Source organism: Phyllostomus hastatus, unplaced genomic scaffold (assembly GCF_019186645.2).
Source record: "Phyllostomus hastatus isolate PE091 unplaced genomic scaffold, TTU_PhHast_1.1 phas_scaffold_1674, whole genome shotgun sequence".
NCBI lineage: Eukaryota > Metazoa > Chordata > Mammalia > Chiroptera > Phyllostomidae > Phyllostomus > Phyllostomus hastatus.
The window spans coordinates 7,519,924-7,546,252 of NW_025334011.1; the positions used below are offsets into that span (position 1 = coordinate 7,519,924).

Here is a 26,329-nt window from a genome sequence, read left to right on the forward strand (position 1 = left end):
ATGGTGAAAATGCAATTTGATTCCACTTATTCATTTGAATATTTACTTTGATAAACTTAACTTTATGTAGCTAAGTGTAAGATATGTTTATAGTATAATCAATTCAGCTATGTCATCAAAAGGAATTAGGTAAAGCTCACTGTTAGAGACAGATAACTACTGACAAAAACAAAATTTTTTCTCTTCAATTATGGAAACTACTAGGAAAAGAATTTGTTAAAGAATATTATTATCTTGCCTTACCAAAATGATCTTAATAGGAAATAAAGGAATTCATTATGACATTTATCACGCTGAGATCATCACCACTTGAATTCAACAAGCACATATTGAACAGTTACTGTGTGTATAGACCAAGCTGTGCTAATTGGAGTATTTAGTACCATCAGATAAACAGCAAAATTGGAGATGAACCTCTCAAAACACAATTCTACCCAAGTTCAGAGTTGTAGCATATGTCTTCCAGTATAAAATTTTAGAAGACACAATAATCATCAGTGAGGCAAAATTATCTTAATAGGAACACAAAATGCTCAGAATACTAACATCATTTAAGTGGATGTTTTCTCAGAATGAAGACTGAATCATCATACTCATTTGCTTTTGTGAAAGCCAAGCTAGGAAAACTAAAACCTGATTCCATAAATGTGGAATCTCTAAAGTACCCATTGGGTGGGCACTGGAGATACAAAATATCTTTAAGACAAAAAGTCTGTCTCAAAAAAGCTAGTTGACAAATTATGGAGAAACTGTTTAGATAGAAACCAAGTGACAATACAATAAATAGTAGAGCAGTCCAAGTGAGATTTCTAAAGAAGAGTGATAAGAAGTACATAAGTCTAGAAAAAGAGGCAATTAAATCAGACAGTTGATATAGTCCAAACAGAGCAGGAAAACTGGGTTCAACTGTCAGCTCTGCCTATTATTAACTGTGTCACCACAAACAAGTTATTTGGCTCTTTCAGCCATGAGACCATCCATCATCTGTATAATGAGGTTGCTCAGAATGGGGCCCAGTATTCATTAGGCTGTGAATAAACATTGCCATCATTGCATAACTACAAAATCATTATTATTATTTGTATTATAATGGGACTGCATTTATTTCTCCTTTGTTAAAAAATACAGCAGAGTTGTTTGCAGTTGGGGAAAAGTAGGAAATATCTGATGCTGACTTGCTGTGCAGGTATTAGAGCAACATGGAGATTCTGGGGACCTACTCTGTGTGTAGGTTTCATTCACTGTGTAAGTGCAGAGAACGCTGCCACTGCGACTGCCCAAGTTGAATCCTCTTCCCTTCAAAACAATTTGAAATTCATCTAGAAGTAAAAGGAAAAATAAATATTTTAATCATTGTTTTACCAAAAAAAGCAAAAGCAAAAGAAGATGTAACTTGAACGTATCAAGTTGCATAGAATGAATTTTCTTCATACTATTCAGCCAACTAATAATACCAAAGAAGACATGGTTATGTTTCCAACTCTACTTGCTTTCTTAGACCCTTTAAGGAAAGAGTGGAGATATTATTCACTACATCAGAGGAAGGCATTTTATTTTTTAAACAAAGTGTTTTCCAATAGTGACCAAGATATCAGAATTAAAGCATAGCAGTAATTCCCAGATAGATACCACACAAACTTCCTCTAATTCTACCCTTAGGAAAATATATCAGCAAAAATGAAACCTCTTTGTTTACTCTACTATCAGGTATTGAAGTGTGGAAATGTAAAGAACATTAATTATTCCCATGTTTTGGTTCTTAGAACTATCATATATTGTATTTTCTTTAATCTATGATACTCTATAGTTCTTATTTAATAACTTCTTCACATTACTAATCCCAATTTCATTTTTTTTGTTGCATACAAAGTTATAACTCCTCAGAGGAAACGTATTTTGGACTACTAATAATATATAGCCAGTCACTAAGGTTGATTTAACTTACTGTACTTTAGGTATATAGTAGGAGCAATCACTTAATGTTAGAGAGTGAGACAATGTGCTAGAAAAAAACTTAACATCTAATATCTTGATTGGCAACTAAATGTTTGCTGCTTACCTGCAAAATGATATATTATAACTGTTTTAATGGTGATTGACTCTCAGTTCTCTCAAACACCTCCTATCTAACGTAATCTAACACATACACAGTAAGTAACTATGGAAGAAAATACTGCAATGCCACTCTCCATTAAGAGTGTTTGTTATAAAAGGAATTCTACTTGTAAGTTAAAATAAAATGCATGTAAGACTTAAAATATGTCTCAGTAAAAAGGACATGAGCTTTAGTATAGCAAATACTAAACCTGTGTCTGCGTCAGTTTCCCCATCTGTGAACCAGGGATTATAAAAGTGCTGGGACATTCAAATGCGCTACTCCTCTTAAACATCTCAGTAACCATTAGCTAGGAGACTAATAGGTGCAGAACTTAATACCACGTTCTGTCTGCAGTTGGGAGGCTCTATGGCAAATCACACAGCCCCATCAAGACACAATATTTTTTCTTTTCCTAAGTTAAGTCAGGTTAAAATGAACTGCAGGTCAGACTTGAAGACGAAATAGAATAGTCCAAAGAGAATCACACTCTCTTTGGATAAGGATGGCTTTGAAGTTTCAACACTTTCTTTTCTTAACACCAGTGATGAAGCCACTGGCTTCCTCCCTGCCATGCAACTGTAAGTCACTCCCTTATGAGCCCTGGGCTGACAGACACTGCACTTTGGCCAGGTTATCAAAGCATGGAGCTAAAAATCAGCATATACACGATTGTTCGTACAATCAGAGAAAAGAAAAAATTTCCTATGTTATTTCAGTTGTCATAGGAAAAAGGTCTCAAACATGAACTAAATATACAGAAGATTCTAAAAGCCTGTCACACAATATGTTCATTATTTAAAATAACACTCCAATCTTAAAAATTTGAATTTAAAATAGAAATATTTCAAGGAATTATTTTAAAATTCTTACAGAAAGTGATGCCAAAAAAGTTAATTTTGCTATTCTCTTTCCAACATGAGTTTCAAATCATATATTTTAACTAGGAAAAAATACATTTTCTTACATGATATTTTTAAATTCTAACCACTTACCCCCAACACATACACTTGAGGGCTGCAATTCCAGGATTTCAGTGCATGACTGAGCGAGTATCTGAAAAAGAAATAAAGGAGACAAAGATATCGAAGTGAATTATAACATGTGAGGTCCATTATAAGAGTACTAATAATCTTGAGGTCCTCCCTTTAACATCAATAGATAGCATGAAAAAATCTATTAACTATCACATGCACAGTTATGAAGCTCTTAGGAAACTTCTGTGGTGTCTTTCAGTATATAGTCTAAGACTTTATTCTGTAGGAATCTTTATTTGATCAAACACAGATAAGAACAGATAAAAGTGAGTGTTGCCTCCAAGTCCATAGCCTTGGCTATAAAAAGATAAGTAAATCCTGGTAGCCATAAATTCAATGCTGGCTTTTTCCCACTAGGCAAAACAAGATAGCAAATCAGATTTTCTGTTTAATTATTCTAAGTTAATGTTTTCTAATAAGAGATTCAATATAATACTGATAAATAAACACTTCTTTGTGGCATTTCTATTTGATTTCTCAGCCTCAAGTCCCATGAATGCTAATACTCCTTATATGTATCAGATGCTATACTTGCAGAACACAGGCTCCTCATATGAGCCAAATAGTATTCTTAAAAGCAGAGACTGGCCCTGGCTGGTGTGGCTCAGTGCACTGAGTGCTGGCCTGCAAACAGAGCGGTCACTGGTTTTGATTCCCAGTCAGGGTGCATGCCTGGGTTTCAGGCCCGGTCTGCCAGAGGCAACTGAATGCTGTTTCTTTCCCTCTCTTTCTCCCTCCCCTCCCCTCTCTCTAAAAATAAATAAATAAAATCTTAAAAAAAACCCACAGACTGCACTCCCTCATTCCCAGAGCACAGAAACACAATGGTTCTTCTCAGCAAACTTGCTCTGAAAAACAGAAACCACCATACAAGGTACAAGGCTACAAGTGAAAAACAACAATGATGAAATAAGCTGTTCCTAATGGACACACAATCCTGTCTTTATTTTTGGAACTGCTCTGCACTTCATTATCAAAGTCAGACAAACTCCAGATGATCTTTGAACAACATTCCTTTCTTGGCGGAAGTTGAAGACAGATGATGTACGTGCAGTGGTTTCTAGCATCTCCTGCTCATAACTAGAACAGGAAGGAAGAACTGTAGCAGGAAATAATGCTTTTCACTGTTGTTGTTAACAGTGAAAATATAAATTGTCAGCCTCTAACAATCAGCTACATCAAATCAGGGAACTTTTGTGGCTAAACATGCATCAAAATATGCACCTTCTATACGTTTTTAGATTGTTTCCCTGTGAATCCACTTTTCAGCTGGTTATTAGAAAACATGTATATAGTAAAATTTTATATCTCAGAAACTCTAGATGAGGTCTATTTAAATGCATAAATTACCAAAGAGATTCCACAGCACCCAAAAACCTTTCAACACCCAAACACCTCCTCTGGGTCTATTATATCTCTTATCCACTGAGGAGTGAGTACCATTGTTCAATTAAGAACTGAGCTAAGAATTGAAAACTATTGTCAAAGGCTAATGTGCCCTCTTGGACAGGATGTATCTCAAATTATTAACATATTTAAATATTTTGACATCATCTAGATAACAAGACTATAAAGAGCGCAGAAAAAAAGTTTTTCTAAATTAACATAAATATAAAAATGTTCCAACTAACAACAACAAAAAGGCATGCTTTAGCTTTGGCCAATCTGAGATGAAAGCGAGAACAGTGAGCCACCAAAATGACCACCAAAAGGTCAGAGGAAAACACAAAGGCCCCAAATCTGTTTTGTCTGGCAGGAGTTCTGCAAGACTTTATTTTGAAACAGATCTTATTAACAAGACTGACTCTGTCATTTTTAGCCACAGCCCTGTTAGAATCACTAAAAAAAGTTTCAAGCATCGGAAAAATCATGAGAGTGGTTTAAAGATTTAATCTATTGGAAACAGACATTTTTTAAAAGTTTCTTAGAATAAGGCAAATCAGAAAGTTACAAAGAGATTTTATAAAGGTGATGCCGGTGAATATGTATCCCAGAATGACCTGTCTGAATTTCTGAAATTATGTTGGTTTTCTCTCTCCTACCAATATTGACCATCATTATATTAGATCTCATAATATTTAAGACAAATGTATGCATGTTGACTTCCTCTTTCACTTGAGGTAATCTATCACAATGCCTTGAACTTGAAGAAAAAGTTCAAGATTGTTTAGCAATTTACATTGTACTTAGATCTGAGATTTAAAAATCAAGTCACAGCCCAGACTGGTGTGTTTCAGTGGGTTGGGCATCGTCCCTCAAACTGAAAGGTCACCAGTTTGATTCTTGGTCAGAGCACATGCCTGGTTTGCAGCCAGGTGTCCAGGTGTGGGCATGTGAGAGGCAACCAGTCAATGTTTCTCTCACACATAGATGTTTCTCTCCCATTCTTTCTCCCTCCTTCCCCCTCCCTCTAAAAATAAATAAGTAAAATCTTTAAAAAAAATTTTTTAAATTACAAAAGTGAAAAGTCATGGTACATTAAGCAGAGATGAATAGTTAAATGTTGGTTATATCTCATAGTAACTGGTATAATATACACTTACACATAGTATATATATCTATACATTTGTTTAATATTTATACTTAATTATTTTAATAAAATGAGTTTCACAGAAATGAGTTTCACAGAATTGAAAAGTAACTCAGGTAACACATTCATTTAAAGGTAAGCAGGTTAGACTGAGTCATAAAATTGGCATCACCATCTGATGTAATGCATTCGAATTTCCCACAGACCATTACCTGCCCTTCTCTAAAGTTCATTTTCACCTTTTAAATTTCTCTGGACTTTATATCATATTGTTTGAGTGGATGTATCACCTCCTTCATCAGAAGACAAACTCTTCTGGGTGTAGAGATGAAGTCCCACTTAACTGCACAACCCTCCCAGGACTGGCACGTTGTTTCGTATATGCAGCACAACCCAAACACGTTTAGGGTCTACAGACTGAATGCGTGGATTAATGAGAATATTAAGAACATCTATCTAGTAAGGAAAGCAATGATCATATTATCACAAAAGTAAGGCAGAATAAAGTTAATTTGTATGAAAAAGCATCTAGCCCTTCAATAAATTGTGAAGATTGGAAATATAGGAACGTGTAATTTGAAACTAAGTTAACCAAAACCACTTCCAAATGAAAAATAATCAAAGACAGAGAGGAAATATGGTAGGGGAAAAAAGTGAAAAAGAAAGTGTATGAATTTTTAGAAAGTAATATTTTTTCTAACTTTGTTTTTTTATCTAGTTTACCATGTTCCTATTTTAAGAAAAACAACAAGAAGTCAAAGTAATTTAATATGAATATGCAAAAAGTTTACATCATTAAAATTTTTAAATAGTTCAATAAATACAAAATAGTCCATAATTTAGTTTTACCAAGTAATTGTACAAGATCAAATGTTCAAAATTTTAAAATGGGTCTGTAATTAAAATTGTCATCACTAAATGGCAATGAACAGAGGGACAGATATTTTAAATGCTCTAGTTAATTTTTCACAAATTAAATACTCTTATTGATTGACCAAACATTGGATCAGGTGTCCTATCTGTGATCACTGATTCATTATAGTTCATACTCTGCACTTTCATTATTTGTACAACAGAGGATCTTGTAAGGATGTTTCTTCAAATATGTGATGCCATCCGTCTTCATTATATCCCAATAGAAACAGAAAACAGTTTCCAAGTAAGGTCAGCCTTAGTTGACACCAGAGAGAGCTAAGAGCCCCACAGACCAAATTTAAAGACAAGCCAAATACTATTAATACAACCAGGGCACTTTAAGTCACGTTGACACTAGATGCAAAATTGCACCATTTGAGATTTCGGAATATAAAATATTTATCAATTGACAATGAACTTAATGCTCACCATGAAAAATTATGCTACTGAAGCATCAGTTTAGTCAGAAGCACCAGTTCACTCAACAAGTGATATTAGTATTATATTAAGGAATATTTATAAGTGCAAATAATGTATAGATCATTATTTAATCCCTACTTTAAATCCTCAAATATTAATATGGATGACAAAAGTCAAACTTTCTAAATTTAGTAAAAATATCAGTAGTCAAAAATTCAAATTTCTAACCGTGATACAATTTATCCGTGATAACCATAATTATAATTTGTTGCACAACTATTATGTTCCAGAAACTGTGCTATGCACTTTATCTGAATTTCTTCCAGAGTATTATAAATACCTACTATTACTATCACCATTTTACACATGGGGAGACTGGGGCTTACAGAGATTTTTTTAAATTTGCCCTAGAACAACTAATTTTGCAGTAGCTGAGCCAGATTTCTGCAGGTCTGATGAGTCCAAAGCCATTTCTTCTCACCAGTATGCTCTACTACCCTCCACGCTTTTAACAGTCTCATCATTACACAACTTGATATCTGACAAACTAGTGAAATTTATCCTGTTGTTTGCCTGGACTCCTTTTATACTAGTAAAAACAATAAAAAAATCTGTCTTACATTATATCTTCAAATGTATGTCACTAAGCATTGACTTTTGGGGGAGACAGATTTTATGTTTGTTTTAAAATTTCTAATACCACTGAGTTTGAATTAATTAAAAATTTAGATAATCCTATAAATTAGTAATACATATATATAGGATAGGATACCCAAATGCATAGGGTTCTCTTTCTTTTTGTTTATTTTTCTCTATTATCTTACTTTTATACTGGCTCCTATCACAAATTTGTTTTATACAGGTAAAACACTTATCCTTTTTCCTTCTCAGTATCATCCAGAACCTAAAAGTCAGGATACCAGAGATTCTGGTTCTTGTTTGGGGACACAGCAAGCATTTGGAAAACTAAAATTAAACTGTGTTTAGAAAAATTAATTTGTTTTTCAATCTAAGAGCACACTTTTTTCATAAAGGTAATGACATCAATGTCATTTAGTTGTCATAGTTCAAAAACCCTAGAACCTGCCTGGAGTTCTAGAACCAGAAAAGACATTCAGAAGTAGAAGGCAGAAGTTTGGGGCTTTTATTTTGCTTTGTTTTTCTCTATTTTTTCTGGACACAGAACTGACTTCGGGAAAAGTTTTAACAAGGAATACATTAGTCTTAGTCCCTCCTCACCCCCACTGTCTCACACAGACACTTCCTTTCTGGACTCAGTCACTATCTAGGTTTGCCTCACCTTCTAGAATGCTCTATCTCAATGTAACTGTTCTCACTTCACCCACTCATTCACACTAATACAGGGTGAGGTAAAAGTAGGTTTACAGTTGTGAGTATGCAAAAAGTTTACTTTTGTATTGTTGTTTATTAGTTATTATATTGTTTTCCATACAAACTGTAAACCTACTTTTGCACCACCCTCTATGTGAATGTGAATATGTGAACTGATGATCCTTTGACAACCTAGATAGGATTCTATCTAGGAAAAATCAAGAGGATTTTTTTTTAGCCATAAAAATCTATACATGGAAATTCAGGTAAAGCAAGTGATGCAAGCAGCATGAGGGAAAGTGATTCCTAAAATGAGATGTGGACATTGGAAGATACAGTCTGCCTGCACGTGTGCCTGAAGGAGATCTGCCCTCTGCTCTGTCTTCTAGTTTCTTTCCCTCCTGTGTTTGTGAACCACAGGACCCTTTTCAACTGGCAGCTGCACCTACAGGGCACAGGTTGGGTAGGAGGTAAATGTGTGAACTTCCAAGAGGAAGGTCTAGACACAGAAGCTGTCTACTGGTATACAGAGGACCATCTGCAAAATTTGTATTTATAATCTAGTAAAAAAATCTATAATAGAAAAGATGTTAAAATACATAGAATTCTAAGTTCTAGTACTTTGTGTAAAAATGCTGCATTCCAGCATATTGTTGCAAACTGTGAATAAAATACATAAAGATGGTTTATATATTTACTCTCTATAATAAGTCACTGTCCTCATCATCAAAACTTTGTCCTATGTAAAATGTATTTGTTTTGAAAGCCCCCTTTAACATGCATGATTAAAGCCTCCCATATATTAACATAAGAAAGTTAAAAGCCAAATGTTTTCTCTTACTAAATTCAATGATACCCAAACATATCCAACATTTTAAAAACTTTATCAAAAATTCAAACTATTCACCACAGCAGTAGTTTTCTAACACTGACTTTGGGTATATAACACCACCTACAACAGAACACTACAGATAATTTACAAGCACCCTCGGTATGTCCTTAACAGATCGAAACTGCTCATTTCCATGACATATAGCATGTCAGACAGTTTCAGCAGGAATGATAATAAAGTCTAAAAAGCAAGCATTTTATGTTCTGACGTTTTGAGCAGCTTTAAGCACTACAGGAGCTCAACCCAAATATGACAGATTCCAAGGTTAAATCTCACAAGAAAAGAAATCACTGAAACAATAGTTTAAAGCTGCCCCCAAAATGAAGCATCAGTAATTTGCCATACATGTGCATAAAATAAGCAACCAAAGCAAGTGGGAAGGTGTTTCTCATGATTTTTTCTTGCTTGCTTTTTACCTTTCAATACACAGATTTATAATTTTTATTTTCTCTTTGGCTGCCAAATATATTTTGGCAACATTACCACATATATTTTCCTCTAAGAGGTAATACTTCAGTGAAAAACAATGGTAATTTGTAATCACATGTTTTGGTTGAGTTCATTTTTAAAAAATGTTTGGAGATTCAAAACACCAGTTGCTCAATACAGCGTGTTCTGCACCAACCCGATTCTAAATATGGATTCCCCTTCCTCTGCAAGTAAGCCAGTAGTACAAGCACAGTGACAAATTCCTAAACAAACTTTTACCCAGAGAAATCTGGGGAAGAAGTAAGTTATAATCATTGCCTTTTACTATTTTCAGCTCCAAACATAACAGATGCAGAGTTCTGATTATACTGTTGGTGAAAATTGTGAAATAACACCCCCCCAAAAAAAACCCCAAATGACATCTAAATTCCTCTACACTCACAATTGCAATTTTTACAACAAATCCTACTAGCAGGTCTTCCTTTATGATGTTTTCTACAACATGGAAATATGCCAAAAATGGACTGTGACTTGAAAGAAGAACTTATCTGCCTCTACTTTTTTTTCCTTTTCTTTTGGTCAGTACAAACTCAGAATGATGATTTTGTGTTTTCTTAAAGGATGAATTGAATTTCCACAAAAAGTGCACGGAAATTATGGGATATAGTAATACTAAGTGTACATGTTTTAAAAATCTAAAGAAATTGAGTCCCAACATGTTTCTCACTCTGATACACATATTACTTCAAATTAGTCCTATTTACCCATTCTCTTGTTTTATTAACTAAAATGTGAACTAGATCTACCAAGCATTCTAATTCTATTTTTGTTCCATTTGATTTTTCAAAACTCCAAAGTGGCAAATAAAATATTTTCCTATGCAACAAAAATAGAAAAAAAGCTTTATCAGTTTTTCTATTAATTTTACAATCAAATATATATACCTGAACACTGTGAGCTCAGAAAAGTCAGGGGTACGATATCCACTTTTATAACCCAACATCCAGAAAAATATCTTGAATACAGTGCATATTCAATAAGTGTTTCTGAATAAATTAAGAATTATAAGATTTGGAAAAAATAAGATATAACAGAGAAATGCATTTACCCATTATAATTTACACTGATGATACAGTTAGTCATAAACTTTAGCCATTTTATCCTCTTTTTCAGTGACCTTCTATGGAATTGAATCTGCTTTTTCCAGAAAGGGTGAGTCTCTAAAGATTGTCTCCTTTTGTGGCCCTACGAATGACTAGTAAGAAATAAACACTGGGCACTAACTTTGGCTATTTAAACTTACATTACTAGTTAAGCTTTCTCACAAAATATCACAAAGCTGCAATTATTTATTCAAAGTGATCTGACTTCTTTAACCTACAATCCCAACCAACTAAAGAAAAATAAATGAATAATGTTTGTATTAAGTAAAATTGTTGTGTAAATACAAGTAGAGCACTGGATAATGAATATCAAGATAACATTGTAAAATTTCAGTAAATAAAATGAATAATTTAAAGCAAATTTTCTATTTTTTTAGTTCATTGGAATTTAGAAGAGATGGAGTACCTTATTAGAATATATGTCAAAAATATTTAAATGCATTTGAATATATTAGACTATAGTAGCCATTGATTTTCTTTTCTACCCAGAACACTTTTTTATCTTTAACATGTCTATGAACAGTGTTTCTGTTTCTATTGGGGAAATTATTCTCCACTCCATGTGGTCCTAGTGAGACTATGGGTCAGGATGTCTTCTTTCCTCTCCACCTTGCTCCCAACCTCTTATGGGAGTGGCAAGCTACTCAAGCTAGTCCACACAATGTCAATGACATAATCAGCAGAGGAATGAGCACTTGATCCAATTGAGTTCATCAAGGTCCTCATCTACAACCAAATATCCCGACGTCCAGAGACAATAGCTCTTTCTTTTCAGTGGGTTTGCTAACTGAAGACCATGTAAGCCTGAAACCATTGACAATTACTTCATCTGACACTCATCTGGACAAGGAGGGTGAGGCAAACAGAAGCACAGGCAAAATTTGCAAAGGAAAAAGGCCCTAAGAACATGGATTGATCGATTCTCCGGATCCAACTGCAACTGAGACAATTTCTTCCTCTGGACTGCCCAGTTATACGTGTATAAGCCAATAACATGTTTTTCCCCTTAAGCTAGAATAAACTTGGTTTTTGTCACTTAAAACCAAACATCTTAATACAGTGGAATATAAATGAGAGAATGAAATCTAAGTTGCATATATGGAATCAGAAGTCAATTCACAATTAAGCATTTCCTGACCCCCCATTAAAAAGAGTTGCTTTTCTTAATGCTTAAATATACCATAACTCTATTATAAAAATAAAAATATTTTCAAGAAGCATGATTTTATTTATTGATAAATTTGAATTAAGCAAAGACTGCTTACCGATGCTATATTAGACACTAGTTTTAAAAAAAAGGAGAGGAGGGAAATATGATCCCAACCTTCCTACCATTAATATGAAAGATGTCACAATAAGGCCCCTCATCTACATTCAGTACTGAAGATCCTTGGATAAACAGAGGTCCAGAAGAATCTGATTTATAGTGAGCCTTACAGTATACCCAGCCCTGTTTAAAAGGTATCCTAGAAACCGATTTACAATTTTGAGTAAGTCCTGCCAGTTTGGTTGTTTTTCCTGTTAATATATTTATATAGTTAACTCAGACTTTAGGTTTTTAATCAAACAGTGATTTTATAACTAGAGATTTACACAACTAACCAGTCAACATTCATAGTAGAATCTGCTAAAAATCACTTAAACTAAGGTCTTATCTGAATGTTTATTAGGTATACTCTTCTAGGGAAATGTTTTACCTGAAGAGGAAATGACTTTGCAATGTCTTCTCATTCCATTAAAACATAGTTTGACACCTTTCTTAGATATTTTTTTAAAAAAACAATAATGAAAATGGACATTACTGAGAAAAATAATTTGGCTCCACGGTCCAGTGAAGATTCTATTTCCAGCTAATGAAGTTACTTTTGAAATGTATGTTACACTTTTTTTCCCTTTAAAAAGAACCTGTTATAGTTGTAGTTAAATTTCCTACACGTATGAGTGACCATTGCCTTCCTGTGTCTGTCCCTGTGCTTTCCCACTAGGAACTAGGGCCTGAGACGTTAGCTGCCATCACCTGGGATTCAGTGTTCTTAATCCTTCTCTATCAGGGTTATTTATTAAACCAGTTTCACAATTGATCCATCTCTTCTGTTTAATACTTTCTGAGGCACTCTATCAAAAAAGTGTGGAAATAAATGCTAAGAAAAAACATCCCATGATCTTGCTTTTAGAAAAAAAAAAGAAGGGAGGGAGGGAGGGAGGAAGGAAGAAAGGAAGGAAGGGAAGAAGGAAGGGAGGAAGGAAGGAAGGGAGGAAGGAAGGCAATGAGGGAGGGAGGAAGAAAGGAAGGAAGGAGGGGGATTTTCCACAGAGTATTTTGATTTTTATTCTTTCCATATTTTTCTGGAATCTTGACTTTTTAAACTTTATTAACATTTTCTTCCACAGGACTGCATTATGAAACACTAATTTAGAAACCACGTGATACTCACATGTCAGTCTGACTTATACTAGTTTGAATAATAGTTTACTTTTAAATAAAAGTTCTGCATTCACCTCTCCAAGAATACAAAAATAATTGTTAAACATTCTGAGATGTTAAGGATAATCTAAAGTGGAACATAGAATAATTATATCTGTGTGTTTGTGGGCAATGGAAGAGAAGAAAGAACAGAAGGAGGAACAATGCCTGAGATTCTGAAGTTTTCCGACTTGAGCATTTCACTGGACTCCCATCTCTCTACTAAGGAACATCTCCAGGATTTCTCCATAGGACCAACTAATCATCTCTCTCTAGCCTTCTACCCAGTTCCAGCATGTCTTCCAACGCTCCAGGACCCTCTGTTAAAACAGCTTTCACTCTCACTGTTTCTAGTCAGTCATCTTAGGGGGATAAAGCCCAAGTTACATTTGACCCACTCTTTTTACTATTTATTATATATCCAGTGAGCTCTCAAGGTCCGTTAACTTTTTAAAGCTTCCCAGATTTACCTTTGTATTTCCAGTGTCACTGCTACCACAATAACACAGCAACAAATAGTTGCCAGCTAGTATGTGCCAGAGCCGTCAGAGCCCAACTCAGCAAGAGAAAAGGGTTTCATACCTACAGCCTCAGCCCCACCCTGTCCCTGACAAGATTCTGACAGGGACAGAGAATTTATTAGTTATTTCCCTCAAGGTTCTTGGCCTAGTTTTGTTTCAAAAGACCTAGAATCCCAGTGACTGAAATAAGCCCTGAGGAAGTAGTATCCATTAGGGATGATCTTTCCTCCTTCATAACTTAAGTTTCTGTTCCGAATCACTAATTAGCACTGCAGGTTCCCCCACAAGAATGGTGGCTCTTTTCCAAATGCAGGGTCCTGAAATTCCTCAGAGCTTTTGTCTTGGGAATACTGAATCTCCTCTCCCAGCTATTGACTGGGTTCTAGGCCCTGGACCTCAGTTTTTAGAACTAGGGCACAGCCAAATACTTGACTTTGGGTAACTACATCATCTAGGAATCTTTGTTATTATGACTGGCTTGCTAGATTTGATCACCTCACATATAAATGCCATACCCTTTTAAACCCAGATCATTGACTGTTCAGAATGCTGGCCATCTCTCTCAAGGGACGGTTCTACAGAAGAATCAACACCCTCCATCTTACATGGTCCTAGCTCTGTGCCATTCTTAGCTTCCTACCAACTGCTTTAAAGGCCAGCCCTGCTGAGTTAGATCATTCTTAAACATTGTGTCATTTAATTCACAAAACAACCCAATGAAATAGACATCATTATCCTCATTTGACTGATAAGAATTTTAAAACTCAAGGAGATTATACTATAGAATATACGACAGGTCACCGCTAGGCAGCGACAGACCTGGAACTCACAGTCAGGTCGTCCTACTCCCAACTATATTGTCTCCACCGCTCTATTAGGTTTGCTTCACTATATATCACAAAAATTATTACAAGGGACTTCGAATACACCTTTCCATCTTCCAAGCCGTCCTATGTATTAATATGGGTATTCTTCCTAAACATTCACTGCTATCGTATAAATTTCGTGTTTTAAATTAATCTTCCACGGTTCTCCAATTATTTATAAAAAAGGGACAATTCCTCACCCAAATTTTTTAAGGGTCTCCATTATCTGGATCCAGCCTACCAGTCAATGTTTATTCCCCATATCCCTCCATAATCCAGGCCAAGCCACACTCCCTCCTGTGCCTCAGCTCCTCAGCCCAGGTTGTCCCAAAAATTATGTTCCTTGTTTCTAATTAAATCTATTCCAACTGCCACAGCACAATCCAAATCTCACCACAAAAAGCCTTCCATGACTTCACACATCCAAACTTAATCCATCCTTCTGTACCTTTCACCATATTGGCCTTTTAACAGAAATTGCATTACATGATTCCTTTGTATCACAAAGGGGGGCTCACTGAAATTTCCCTCCTCCAAATCCACACACTTTATAATTCTTTCAGGGGACACCATATTCCAAACCTCAAATTATCATTATTTTCAAGCCCCTTCAGAGCAGATAACTTGTCTTATTTAAGGGTGTGTCCCTTCTTCAAATCCTAACGTGATGCCCCTAAGCATAGTAAAAGCTCAAGAAATCAGTATGTAAAAGAATAAATTAGACAATGGGAAAAGAAGAGTGAAAAAGAGGAAAGATTTTTTTTACCAGTACCTACTTGAGATAATGAATTTTAAACTTTCATACATGCTAATTAACATTGGAGATTAAACCAATATTCCAAAAACTGTTACATATCATGTTTGCCTGGAAGAGAAATCTAAAAATTTTGAAATGATATAGTTCCCTCCCAATTAAAATAAAACATTAAAACGACTTTCTGAATCAAGTAAATTTTTCAAAATGTATTAAATTGTTAACAAAGTGTTCATAACAAAGGCTTTTGTTAGTGTTTTGCTTTTGAAGTTATCACAGACCGAATTACTATCGTGTTACTTTCCTTTAACCACAATGAAGAAAGGCTCCGAAATGAAACTCCTGTGCTTGATGACTAAGAAGCTGATACTACACAAACTATGTCTGAACAAAATGTGGCATCTTATGTAGTGAGGGGTTCAGACCATACAGGTCACTGGATTTTGATGGGTAAGAGACGGAGGGCAAAAATCAAAAACAAGACAGGAAAACCATGTTATCAATTTTCCTCAATTAAAGATTAACTTAATGTAATGAACTGATAATTAAAAAGGCCAAATACATTTAAATAACTTCTAGCAAGAAAATATGATCAATTTAGCAAATATTCTGCTTTCACAGTCCCAAAGATCTGAAAGATTTAAATGTTTGGATTTCTTCCATTTGCTTGGCTTTGTATAAATGCATTCCACATACAATTTTATACATTAGTTTGGAAAATCGTAAAAAAAAATAGAGGGATATTCTCTTCCATCTGCCCTTACCCTTTACATACACTTTATTTGTTTTAAATATCAAATATAATTTTTAAGACAAGATTGTACCTAAGTATAAAGTGCTATTCTAATTTGAGGCAGAATTATAGTTTTTCTATGTTATTGGGTGGAGCAATTTCTGCCTTGAAGAGAGTTATAGTGCCTGAAATTCCTTAAATTTTTACAAAGTGGGCAAAAATCCCAAACTGTCATCATGTTGATAAAAATCTCAGCTATTAGTGAGATCATCTTTGGTTGTAAAGGCTCCATTTGTCCACCTACCAACTCTGCCAGTGTTTCCATAAAGGCTGGCTTTCCTGAGGATAATTTACTTCTTTTGTGACAAAATAGCTAAAGTTTATCTGTATTGAGCTGAATGCTGTAATCATCAGCCCCTCCAAACGAAATTCAAGAGGCTCTGTTAGCCATTTATGGTTAAAATAATACAAATCTATTATTATTCTGTTTTTCTTAAATTAAATTAAGTTTAATTTAATTTATTAAGGTGACATCGGTTAATATAAGCTTCAAGTGTACAATTACATAATTCATCAGCAGAAGGTCGCATTGTATGCTTACCACCCAAAGTCTAGTCTCCTTCTGTCACCATATATCTGGCCCCCTTTACCCTCTTTACCTTTCTCCCAACCCCATTCCTCTATGGTAACCACCATGTTGTTGTCTGTGTCTATGAGTTTGTTTGTTTGTGTTGCTTGTTTGTTTTTTCTATTTAATATCTCACATATGAGTGAAATCATATGGTTCTTGTCCTTTTCAATCTGATCGATTTTGCTTAGCATGGTACTCATAAGATCCATCAATCTTGTCTCAAATGGCAGTATTTCATCCTTTCTTATGGCTGAGTGGTATCCCATTGTATTTATGTACCACTTCTTCTTTATCCAATCATCCATCAAAGGACACTTAGGTTGTTTCAATGTCTTGGCTACTGTGAAAAAGCTGTAATGAAGGTAAGGGTGCATATATCTTTACAAATAAATGTTTTCAATTTTTTTGAATAGATACCCAGAAGAGTATCTTCTGGGTCAGGAGGAGGTTCCATCTTCAAGTTTTTGAAGGACCTTTGTACAGTTTTCCATATGGCTGCACCAGTTTACATTCCCACCAGCAGTGCATGAGGGTTCCTTTTTCTCCACACCTGCTCCAACATATGCTAAGTCTTTCAGCACAACTCACTCAAGCTAAAGTCCGTCAATAACTTCAGGAAAGAAAGACTATAGTTAGAGATTCCATTCTAAAGTTTCCCTAGTACAAATTTAAAAAAACAAAAGTTCACAAATAAATATAATAAAGAACAACAACAACTTTATGTCCTCTAATAGTCAACTAATAATTTCTTGAAGGAGAACTCTGTAGTCATAACCCATAAAGAGTTTTGAAAAGGCAATTAATCACCTGGAGAATTTTGAATTAAACATTTTATATTCAGAAAAAAATATTACAAAGGGAATAAACTCAGTGAGAATTTTTTTCCTCCCAGTACAATTATTAAAATAATCGAGAATTCCCAAGCACAATAAAATCCCATTTAAAATACAGTCCATTGATTGATTTATTTATAGGGTCAAATTATCCTCCATTTTCAATGCCATCCATATTCCTATATTTTAAAACAAATCACAGTTGCATTTATCTTGAATCTGGCCATAAAAACATTGCTTTTTTTCATAAAAACTAAATACAATAATATATGTAAACTCTTAAAATATTTAAATCTATGTTCCATTCTGCATTCACACTTGGCCTGTCCTCTAGAAGTACTAATATGTGATAGAGCCAAATTATATGTTTTCTCTGAAAAGTTCCATCAATTAAAAAAAGAAAAAAAAGCCTACATGATACTAAAACCAAATTCAATAAATCTCACTCTGTATTTCTAAAAAACATGATCTTTAAAGAGAAATTTTAATGCCAGAGCCAAATATCAGAAGAAATTGTGATTTTTTCCCCTTCAATAAATACCTAAAGATTAAAGGAAAAGCTTTGACTTAGAGAATATAATATTATTCACTTCCATTTTAGGATGATGCTTACCCAAATATCATAAATACTTAATAGCAACTGTTCCTAGTGCTTCTAGCAAAAAGCAGTAAAATGAAACATAAACCTCAGCTGTGAAAGCCCAGGAGTTTTGCTTTGCATTTCATCATTCCACTTCCCCATACCCTGCTTAGGATAGCCCACGTTCTGATGATCACCAGAGACAGCTCAGCTGAATTCAAAACAGAAATGTTATGAGCTCCAATGAAACTATTAATCATGAAAATGGAAAGAACAACAAGAGCACTCAAATATTCAGCCGGTGGTTCAAGTTGCCTGACTAATAGCTAGGAAATACCATATTGGAAAGAAAGTAATCACACATTCCAATCCCAATTTTTATTTTACATTTCTTCTATAAAGCCTATAAAACTATCCAGATATCAAGACGGTGAGAAACTCCATGCTCAAATGGTGGAAGCATCTAAGATGGTTTATGAAAATCTTAAACTTGAAATCACAAACCCAATCTCATGGAGCTCAGTTTACAAGAATTAATGCAAAATCTAACAAACAAAATCTAAATCTTTAGAATCACACTGTGTTTGCAGTACTGAAGAAACTTTCTTAATCTTTTTCTTTAAGATAATGACTATCTGAACCTGATATCAAGATTACTTCTTACAGTTTAAAATATGTCTGAAATTATTCGCCTTTCCTGCTCCCAGAGAAATACTCACAGAGTTAATTATTCCTTTTAGAGCTTGAAATCCACCTTTGACAGGAAAAACTTGTTCCTTGGAATCAGCAATTCTTTCAAGCTTTAGAAAGAGGAGGGAAATTTAATTAAGAGGTGGTTGAGACATATAACACTTTATAAACATCATTGCATTTTAATTATGTTCTTTTGAAAAATTATACCACAGGATTAATCCACTTGGGTAGCCTGTCAGAAACAGAAGGTGCTGGTACTAGGGAAACTCTAATGTGTCACAATGACATGAACTGAGATCAGCCACAGTCCCTTTACAATGACCTCAACTTTCAATTTCAAAACAGTACAAAGCCCTACTGGCTATAAATATCATGAGAGACAGAAGTCTTAGTCATGCTCAACCAAAAATTTAAATGTAAAATCACTTTATGAGTGCAATTTTTTTAATATATAAGCTCTTAAAACTTCATGAAAAAATTGTTTTTAAGGAAAATTATTAAAGATTCCTCATAAGCAAACTTCATAAATCCCTGCATCCCTAATGATTTAGTTTTAAGTCAAACTAAAATACCTATATATGACTGTCATAATAATCTTGTCAGTTGAGTTAAAGAACAGGAGTACTCATATTATTTTAACCCAAATATTTGTCCTATATTAGTTCCTCCAAACCAAATAAATATTCTATAAATTTAGAGTTTTGTTTTCGGTAATGAAACTTATCAAAATCAGACATTATTACTGAAGATATACAAGAATATGGCCCTTGTTATAGAAAATCTTTAACAATTAATGTCATAAGTCATCAATGAAAAGAATTTGATAAACTATCCTTAAAACAATTATGTGATTTAAATTAAAGTTTGCAGGTCGGCTGTACTCACCTGAGCTTGTTCAAAGTCAAGGACACCAACACAGTAAACTCTAGCCCCAAATGACCTGGATGTCTTTGCCTATGGAGAAAAATAGTAATAGAGGTAGATGGAGAATGAGAGAGGTACATTATTCAAATATCAGGTTACACAGGCAGAGACACAGCAAAATACTCTAGGGTGTAAAGAACAGTTTCAGTTCAATACTCACCTCTTTCTCTGCATATGATGGCACCAGACCGTCCAACTTACCATCTGTCAGAGCAATTATGATACTGGAGGTTTTTAAGCCTCCTGCTTTCTCAATTTGTTCATTAGCCTGAAAATGAAGAATAATTATCCAACTCACAATTTAATCTTAACTTTGAACCAACATGTTCTATCAAGTTGAATCAGTAAGCCTGACAAAATCAAAATATTATAGACTGGCTTTTGAAACATGACTTTTGTGTTAACTATTTTATTTGAAATATGCATGTATTTATATTATAAAGTAGTTACTATTGGGTTTAAATGACATACATTTTTAGCTTTGGTTGACTATAACCATAGAGCAAATAGAAAATTTCTTAAAAGGCAAAATGACATTTAAAGTTTTCTTATTACCATGATACATAATGTTTTCTACCAGCCTCATTCCTAGAACAACTAAAAGAATTTCAAGTTTATTTCTGGGATAAACATGTAATGGGGTCTTTCAGTTTTACTAGGGAGTTAGAAATTATTTTATTACAGCATAAGAAAACAATCTCTCCCATACACATAAATGTAAAAGAACTTACTAGCTTTAGTCCTTCATGGATGTATGTCTCTCCTGTTGGAACAACACGTTTTAAATCCTCCAAGCCTTTACTGATTTTGCCTCTGAAAATAATGTTTTATAATGTTAAAATAAATAAAAATGAGCAAAGATCATTATAAGCACTTCTCAAAAAATAAGGTTGCATTGCAATGAAGGCATCTTCAGAAAGAAAAGGAAAGATGAGCTTTGAGGGCCCATAGCTCTTCATACTTTTCATCATGTTAATGAGTATTTAGCAATGTCTATTTTAACTACAAAAAATAAAAGTACTAACAGTGTGAAATGTCTTGAAAATCTAAGCATATTCTAGGCATTTTGAGTTGAGAACAACTATTTTCAATCATATTCATTTTACTGCATGCTAAAGAGTAAATCATCTAAAAAAGAAACACCAAAGATTGAATAGGTCAGCTTAACTAAAAAAAGTATTTCTGGAGCACTTAACCCACCTCCCTACAGGTTGAAAGTTTGTTATCTGCAAATTCCTAAGTCATGTTATTTAACCATGCTACTTATGAAAATTAATATTTTTCTACTTTTCTCTTCCAGAGTCTCATGAAGTAGGCAATTTTGTAGCACCTTCTCACCTATCCAGACACCAGTTTATTCTCTTGAATATTGTGGATACTTAACACATATTTGATGAACAAATAAAAGAATTAATGGAGATGAGCAAATAAAAGAATAAATGGATGGATGGAGACAATGGATTCTTCAGAGGAATAATATAACTTAAAAAGAGACACAACCATAAACTAATCTTTTTCATCATGACTAATTAGTTGTCCCAATGGAGTATGTCTAAATGAAGTATGACTATATTAAAAGCCATTTTTGTGTATGAGTAAGAGAAGACTCATTTTTCAGGTTATTTAAACATAGGTTCCAAAGGTCCCTTTAAAAAGAAATAAACTAACCCATAAGAATCTTGAGATAAATATGATAATGTTGTGAAAACAACCCAAAATAAACTAAAAACTTATTTTAAGAATGTTAAATTTAAAAGATCAGAAGAGAGATCTTAATATATTGTTTTCTGAATTTCAGTTTTTAAACAGAAGCAAAGAAAAATAACCTTTCTAAATTAAAATCTTGAAGTATTAAAGTATAGGTCTTTAAATAAAACATAAAGAACAGTCACACTATTGAAGATGATAGATGAAAGAAAACTGAAATTTAATTTTATACCAACGGATGATAAAAAGTGTATTATCTGAACATCAAGGAATTCGCTGGGTTTATACACAAAATTATATACATATATGTATATACATATAAAATACACTATTTAAACATGTGTCAAAAATTAAAAAATTATTATTATTATTTTGTCATACTGTAATGTTGTTTCAAATATTTGAATGAGTCATTCACCAGATCCTCACTCATATTTTAAAAGTAACTTATTGATTATATTTTAATACTGTAATGAAATTACTATCAGACAGGTTCTCCAACTCAAAAACTTCCCCCAAAACACAAAACAACTTTCGAAGTATGATCTTAATCTCCCCCCTTCCTGATTCAGTCATGTCTATGGACACACATTGTCTCCCTTAGTACTTGGTTTGAAATCTACCTACTCTGCACCTCTCTCTAACTTCATCAAACTCTCTTTCCTGTGGTGCCCCAAACATATGCCTGTCCATCTTTCACTACAGTGAATGACTCAGTCTCTGAAAAACATTCTACTTTGAAATAATTTAACTAATTTAATTTAATATTTTCACTTCTCAACAAGACTAGAAGTTTAGAGTGGCCTGGCCCCGTGTCTATTATATATACTGTATCTCCCTACTCCATTATAATGCCTTTTACAAAGTAAGTGTTCAATAAATTTTTCAATCTACCATAGGAAACAATTCATAATTCCACACATGATGGAGTTAAATTACATAATTTATAGTCTTATTATATCTAAATATTTACATTTAGTATATACAGAAACAACTTGAAACTAATTTTGTCTGAATACAGAGAAAACCCAAATATTTGGTGCTTTCCAAAAATGAGTGGCAGTGTGTCCTCAAGCATTAATGTTTGCTGCCAAAAAGAAAATGAAAAAGACAACTGAAATTCAAGTTTACACAAACAGATTTTGCATGGCAACAATTGCCTTCTCCACTCAGTTCAGATTCGGCTCACCATTACTCCTGAGGGCCAGACAACAAAAACAGAAGACTCTAAGAAAAGAAGAAGAAGAAAGAAGAAAGAAGAAAGAAAGAAGAAAGAAGAAAGAAGAAAGAAGAAGAAGAAGAAGAAAGAAGAAGAAAGAAGGAAGAAGAAGAAAAAACCCTTTGCCAAACGTGGAATTCAGACTCTTTTGGGAAGATGGGTGGGAGGCTCTGCCAGCTAATTTCATTGGAAGGAGCAGAGTGCCTCTTGCCCTTCTATCCATACTCATGCCTGCCACCATAATATTTTAAGGTGGACTAAATCCCACCATTACTTTTGCATCTGCGCAGTCAAGGTGTATCTGGCTCATGTCAGTAACATCAACACATGTGAGTCCTGGTTGTGCTACCTTCCAGACAGACAATGGGGCCTGTCAGCCTCTCTCACATCCACAAATGTCACTTTAAGGAAAACGAAAGCCAACACAAGACTGGGCAGATCTCAGGCCTTTGAAGGATCCTGAGCAACTAAAAATAAGTTCTAAATTTCTGCTAGTAAACAGTTAACTGAGGGAAAACAAAATTGTGTCATGGGTTAACAACAGAATTCATTCATCTATGCTGTGACTTAAAGGAATCTCTAATGGAAAGCAAGGACGAAATGATCAAAATAAAGAAAAAATGGGTATATTATAAAGATCAACTCAAATCCAACAGCTCCTTAGAAGGTCAACCGTATTGAGTTGGGCTTTAACATTATGTCTTCAACTACCAGGAACAGAAATAACGTAACTACTTGGTATTTGTTTTGTGGCTCTAGTCAAGGATGTTGCTATCCTGATACATAATGTCCCCTGTAAAGTCTCAAGACAGAAGTTTCTTGTCATCCCTGAGTAATCACTGTACACTTCCTCCTTTTTGCTAACTACATTATGTAAACTGTTTCTTCTCCTCCTATCCTGAAGTCCACAGTAAATTTCTTACTCATTCACAAAATTCGGCTAAGCTCCTACAGTTTATAATGCTACAGCATCTTTTCTAAGATCTTTACTTTTATCTTTATTCCTGCAAGTTATGTTGTATACAGCTTCAAATACTTTTTGAAAAGAAGAATAATTAAACAAAATGGTGTATTTAACCTCTGATTTTGTGTTTTTGTTGAGAATTGGCAGACCAAACTTTATAATCAACTCTTCTTTATAATTATATGGACTAAAGGGTGAGGGGCACAAAAAACAGATCCTTTTCTTTTAATCTATAAAATTAACACTTTCATCTCTATTAGTATATCTCAAATTTCTCTTCTGAGTAGGGAAAGGAAGAGGTAAAAGGGAAGGGAAAGGATAAGAAGATGAGGGAAAGATGGGAAGGAAGGAAATGTAGCAATTACTGCTATCAGGCACACATTTCTCAGGGGCTTTTCTCCATTTCTAGACACTTTGGATTGTGGAAGGTGCCCATGACATCATAACTTAAAGATATATTTTTATAAAGCATGACATAATAAAAAGTTTATGAGCAAATTCTGACTTTCCCAACTAACACAATTAGGCACAATATTATGGTAAGTACCTTTTACTTATGACAAAAGATGTATATTTATACAATATATCTGTATAGTACTTTTCAATGCACATAATCTTAACTTTCCAGATTCCAATCATTCAGTCTACACACATCTGTTGCACACACACACACCCTGTTAACCCTGTGGTTCTATAGGATAGTGAGAGAACAACTCACATATAGACCATGGCTGTTCCCTCATAGTTCTCTACAGATGCAGTGTAGTTATCCACCCTGGCTGCACCCTGGACCTACCTAAAGGGTTTTTTAAAAAATCTCTTCTAGGCTTTGATTGAAAAGATTTTAATTTACTTACTTTGTGATAGGGTTGGGTATTTTTTGGAAGCTCCTAAAGTGCAGCCATAACTAAGAACCTCTGGTCTAATCTAACTTAAAAACCTTTCCATGTTGTTGAAATACTGCTTTCCTTACCAATGTTGCCAGTAGGTCCTTCTGTTGAAGGGGTTTTTGAGTGACTACGATAAATTATAAAATACAGTTTCTGAAATGGTACGCCTTATAGCCAGAGAGAATTCCAGGCCCTATCATGTTTCCTCATCTATAAAATAGGGATGAAAATATCTGCCCTATGGGGCCATCGTGAGGACTAAATGACACATAGTAAGTACAGAGTAAGGTGTCGCTACTAGTGTCATTTTTTGACATTAGTTATTCCCCGTTAGTAGGACTTTGTTCACCCAGTTCACTTTGCCTCTTAATTTCAAGGAGAGCTCACTCAGCAGACTGAGGGTTAAAACATTTTTAATATAGAGACCAAAAAGGAGGAGGAAAAAGGAAAGGGGAGGGGAAAGTGTTATATTGAAACTTTGGTGAGGAGAAGACCCTGGAGGAATTAGATGGGAAGCTTTATAATGAGGTGGGAACACTCGGGGACTGGAGTAAATCAGAGACGAACTGAGACTCTAGTTCTACAACTAATAAATTATGTAACCATCAGCAGTTATTTAATTTCCTGGAGCTCAGTTTCCATAAATAATAATGCCTGCTCCAATGAGGGTCAATCATTCAGTTTATAAATATTTATTAGGTGTCCATTATGATATTTATAGTACAATGTTCTTTGGAAGCTTTGAACATTCAGTAGGTAGTGGGTGCCTTGATAAAAGAAATATTAGAGAGAGATAAGAAAAAGAAAGTGAGTAGCACCCAAAACAAACCCTCTTTGCTACATTTCTCCTTTACACTGCTATGTTGCTTGTCTAGAAAACATATAAAAGGTGGCAGGCTGGTTGTGAGGTAACAGACATCACAATGGTAAGACACCAGGCTCTGGCACCAGACTGCTCCTCCACTTCCTAGGCATGTGAGCCTGGGCAAGTTAGCGAACCTTTACAGCCTTCAGCTGCTTCATGCATAAATAAAAGCAATGCTAATGTGAACTCCATAAGTCTGCTGTGAAAATCAAATGAGTTTATGCTTATAAAGTGTTCGGTACAAAGTAAGTGTTACACAGATATTAGCTACTATTCTTTTACCATGTGATGGATATGTCAGGGACCAAGCCAGATCATATGCCAATCAACCCTCAATTCCTTCATTATGTCACTTCGCATCATACAATGATCACAACATACGCGGGTCAAGCATGAGGATTTGGCCTCAATTACTGGCTCAAATACTAGTCTTGTGACTTTGGGTAGATTATGTAGCATCTCTGGTCCTGCATTTCTCCCATACGAAAAAAAATCATGAAAATTGTAGTGATCTCTAATAAGCAAAACTTCTATCCTCACATTGTACTATCAAAGTATTTCTACATATTGTTAGTTCTTAAGTGCTTGAGAGTTTGAATTTAATAATACTATTTAAAATGATGGAGGTGAAGGAAAATGTGCCAATCTATTGTAACTTAACTCAAGAAGGAAATAATGCCAATATTATTAAAATAATAAAAGGGAATATATTGAAGTTATTAATAAACAAATATTTTAATTTATACAAAAGAATAAGAGGAATGAGAGGGAATGGTTAATAGCAAGTAACAAAAGTAAAAGACATTTGTCATTAAAAATTTACTGAGATGGGGCATTGGTTGCACTAGAATCTAAAGGCTAGTGACAAAATT

At 34.3% G+C, this 26,329-nt stretch overlaps 1 protein-coding gene across 2 annotated transcripts in view; it reads right to left on the minus strand.

Moving 5' to 3' along the window:
- ANTXR2 (ANTXR cell adhesion molecule 2) overlaps positions 1-26,329 on the minus strand; it is a 151,570-nt gene that overhangs the window by 112,926 nt on the left and 12,315 nt on the right. For both annotated transcript variants that reach the window (XM_045857846.1, XM_045857845.1), the window contains exons 4-9: positions 20,544-20,625; positions 19,973-20,080; positions 19,774-19,842; positions 18,915-18,995; positions 3,091-3,151; positions 1,221-1,319 (exon numbers count right to left, since the gene is read on the minus strand). In XM_045857846.1, the coding sequence (XP_045713802.1) occupies positions 1,221-1,319; positions 3,091-3,151; positions 18,915-18,995; positions 19,774-19,842; positions 19,973-20,080; positions 20,544-20,625 (500 nt within the window). The remainder of the gene's footprint in view (positions 1-1,220; positions 1,320-3,090; positions 3,152-18,914; positions 18,996-19,773; positions 19,843-19,972; positions 20,081-20,543; positions 20,626-26,329) is intronic.